Genomic DNA, 3,247 nt, shown 5'->3' on the forward strand with positions numbered 1-3,247 from the left:
ATGGAGGGAGAGGGGAAGGCAGCAGGGAGAGAGGGGAAGGCAGCCATCTTGATAAAACTAATTTCCAGTTACCATATTAAAAAAATATATTTATTTCACAAAGATTTGTTATGATTTTGAAATTATTATTATATCCATAAAAATAATAAACAATAATACAGTTTTGTTAGAGGCTATAGTATTATCATACATCTTTAATGTTATGGTGTAAATTTTCAATGGCTACAATCAAGGACTTGGTATGCTGTAATATTATGATTTTTAGACTGGCAACACATCTAGATAGTGATGTGCTTTTCAAAAACATAACATGATACCTAATCATAGTCGAAAACATAATTTTAAAATGTATTATAATGTACTTAACTTACTTACTTTTTACACTCACGGGCAATGAAAAGGTTCCACTGAGAAAAACACCAAATTACTTCTAAACGGAAAAGGCTAACTTAATGACGCCTTCTGCAACATTGGAGTAGTTACCTACATTTAAAATAAAGAGCATCAGGATATTACCAACTAAAAATAATACCTATTATTTTGTTCAAATTATAAATTAAATGTTTGAAAAAATGGGGGTCGTTTGGTGTCGGAATTTTTTGAGTGTAACTTTTTCATTGTTTGTGAGTGTATTTCTTTTGCGCATTCTTACCAAATTGTTAAGAAACTGGGTAAGTAACTACTAAAAAAAATAGTAAATAAATACTTAGGTAGGTACTTATATTTTTTTTCGAAAATTTTATAAAGTTACACCTGTACCTATGCCAATAATAATATTAAATTGCTAAAAAAAAACTTAGCAATTTGGTGAAGAGATGCGGATATTACGTATTGAATATATATCGAATTTATTTATGTACAATATTATTATACTACCGCCCTTGTGCAGGCGTTCCTGTACTGGGCTCTTTCCTTGGAGGCTGTATATGCTGCTCGTGGATTTAGAGGAATAGCTGATGATCATCATAATCAAATCATACTATCGCCCTTGTGCTTACGGTGACAAAAAAAAGATTAACTAGCTGTCCCTGTTTACCAATCACAGCTAGTTGCATTTATTTACTTATTATCAGAGTTTCATCAGATTTGCCTGCTGCAATAGTCAGTCGGTAGTGCTAAATTTGCTATCAGTGTCTTCATAATCGGTTACATTTACTGAAACGATCTGAAATGATATAGGTGGGTAAAAGGCTAATAAAGAAACTAAAAAAGCAAGAATTAGGTAGGTAGGTAGGTATAAATAATTACTTTTAATCAAGCAAAGTATTTTTTAAACTTACGAGATACATACAAATTAAAATTAACGAATTTAGTGTAACACTGAGTGGTGAGAAGTTTCTCTGCTCCTGCGGGGTTTCATCACAATCTCGCAATTCTTTCCATTTTGCTTTCACCTCTTTTGATCCTGAAAGTCTCCCGAAACGAAACTCTGCACATTGAACGGTCACTGTTGGCGGAATCCCTTGAAATATCAATCTGGAACTGTTTCTCCGGAAATTAGCACTACCTCTCATTTCTTCCTCTTCTCTTCCATTCACATACCAACGGAGCTCAGAGTCGGGCGCTCCACGGCAGTACGCCTTCATTTCATCACCTTCTCCGAATTCCTTTTCTAACCCTTCAAGTAGAGGTCTTCTATGCTCATGACCATCTACAACCATGAATGCCTTCTGGCTAGCGAACTGATACGGGGGAACATCACGTTCTATATCACATCTGTACAATCCTGAAGCTTCTTCAGTGAGTCCTCCGAGGCGAAGGCGGCAGGCGACCGGCCCACAGGTGATGAGCTCCACCCTGCCGATGCCGAGGATAGGGAAGGAGCGCGTACTGGGAGCAGAACCGGGTTTGTATCTGAAGAACTCGTTGGGTCCCTTAAACCAGTTGAGTAGGGTGAAGTTGGCGTCGTATCGGCATTCTATTTCGACTTCTGATTGGTCGGATGGCACGACAGGTGGTATGATGAGGCTGGTGATGTTGAAGCTTCTGGCGGCGGCGGTCGATGCGCAGGCGCAGAGCAGTGCAAGCGCATAGCCGTGCGCGGTCCGCATGGTGTCGTGACGCGCGCCAGTGTGACACTGCGCGTGCTCCCCCGGCGAAACACGGTCTTAATTAAGCAGTTTATTAAACTCCCAACACTTAACCGTAGGATGAGCTCCCTTCCGAATAGAGTCTTTGTTGTTTCTTTTTGCTACTGGTATCTTAATTGATAATTTGTAATTGCCAGCATAGGGGATGTCCGCCTGAGGGTGTGAACTAATAGACGTAAATAATTTAATAAGTAAAAACTGTAATTGTAAATTATGGCATTGATACAATTAATCTTGCATTTAGATAACGCACTATTTTTATACAAACTTACATTAGATACCTATTTCTGTCCAAGAAAAGGAAGATATCTATCTACATATATAAAGATTCCCAAGGAGAATACAATAGATCTGATGCATACTGTACGTGTACGTCTATCATCAATAAAATCTTCTACGACTTAAGTTATTCAAATATTCATTGATAAAATGGCAGTTATTATGTCATTGGTTGGTTTATAACCCCACTGACGGGTTAACAAGAAGATGGCGTCAATCATGCGAATTGTCCTTCAAATGTGTCATCCAATTTCACCAGACAACGCCGCTGCTGACCGTACCGTACCTAAACACAATCATTATTATACGTATGAGTAAAGTACCCAATGGATTGAGGAGTAATTATGGTATCCGGCTGAGATTTGAAAGGTTTTATCAATTATCAACGACTAAAATATATCATTTTAGTCTAACAAAGGTACTTACACTAGACTTTATAGTCCAACTATAAAGTCGTGAAAACGGAAGTGGATTCTAACTACCTAATTGTTTAAGATCGTATTTAATCGATCTTTTATATTTATTAAAGGACAAATGCGTTAAAAATTCATAATCAATCGTTATTTTATTTTTAAAATGTATATAAAAGTAAGTAAATAACTGATGATCATAAAAAGTCTTAGCAAAATCGCACTTTTTGATGTCAGGACTTTATAGTTTGACTGTAGGGCAAATATTCATCAGTATTAGACAGGATATCCGGTTAGTTAACATCAAGATTAAAGCCGGCAGGAGATCATTGTGTTTTACTAAAACAACGTTAGGTAACAGGTACTTACCATTTTTATAAATTTGGTTGATTGATGGTGATTTTAAATCTTGTAATTTTTTTTGGTCAGTGTGACATTTTGTGTAGGTAACCCTCTTGCCTTGAGAAT

The 3,247-nt window shown here is 36.8% G+C and overlaps 1 protein-coding gene across 1 annotated transcript; it reads right to left on the reverse strand.

Moving 5' to 3' along the window:
- Positions 1-1,218: 1,218 nt before the first annotated feature.
- LOC105389811 lies at positions 1,219-2,156 on the reverse strand. The gene has a single exon (XM_011560997.3). The coding sequence runs from the start codon at positions 2,049-2,051 to the stop codon at positions 1,251-1,253; it is 801 nt and encodes a 266-aa protein (XP_011559299.3). The 5' UTR covers positions 2,052-2,156; the 3' UTR covers positions 1,219-1,250.
- Between the last annotated feature and the right edge of the window lie 1,091 nt (positions 2,157-3,247).

This window comes from Plutella xylostella, chromosome 22 (assembly GCF_932276165.1).
Source record: "Plutella xylostella chromosome 22, ilPluXylo3.1, whole genome shotgun sequence".
Taxonomy (NCBI): Eukaryota; Metazoa; Arthropoda; class Insecta; order Lepidoptera; family Plutellidae; genus Plutella; species Plutella xylostella.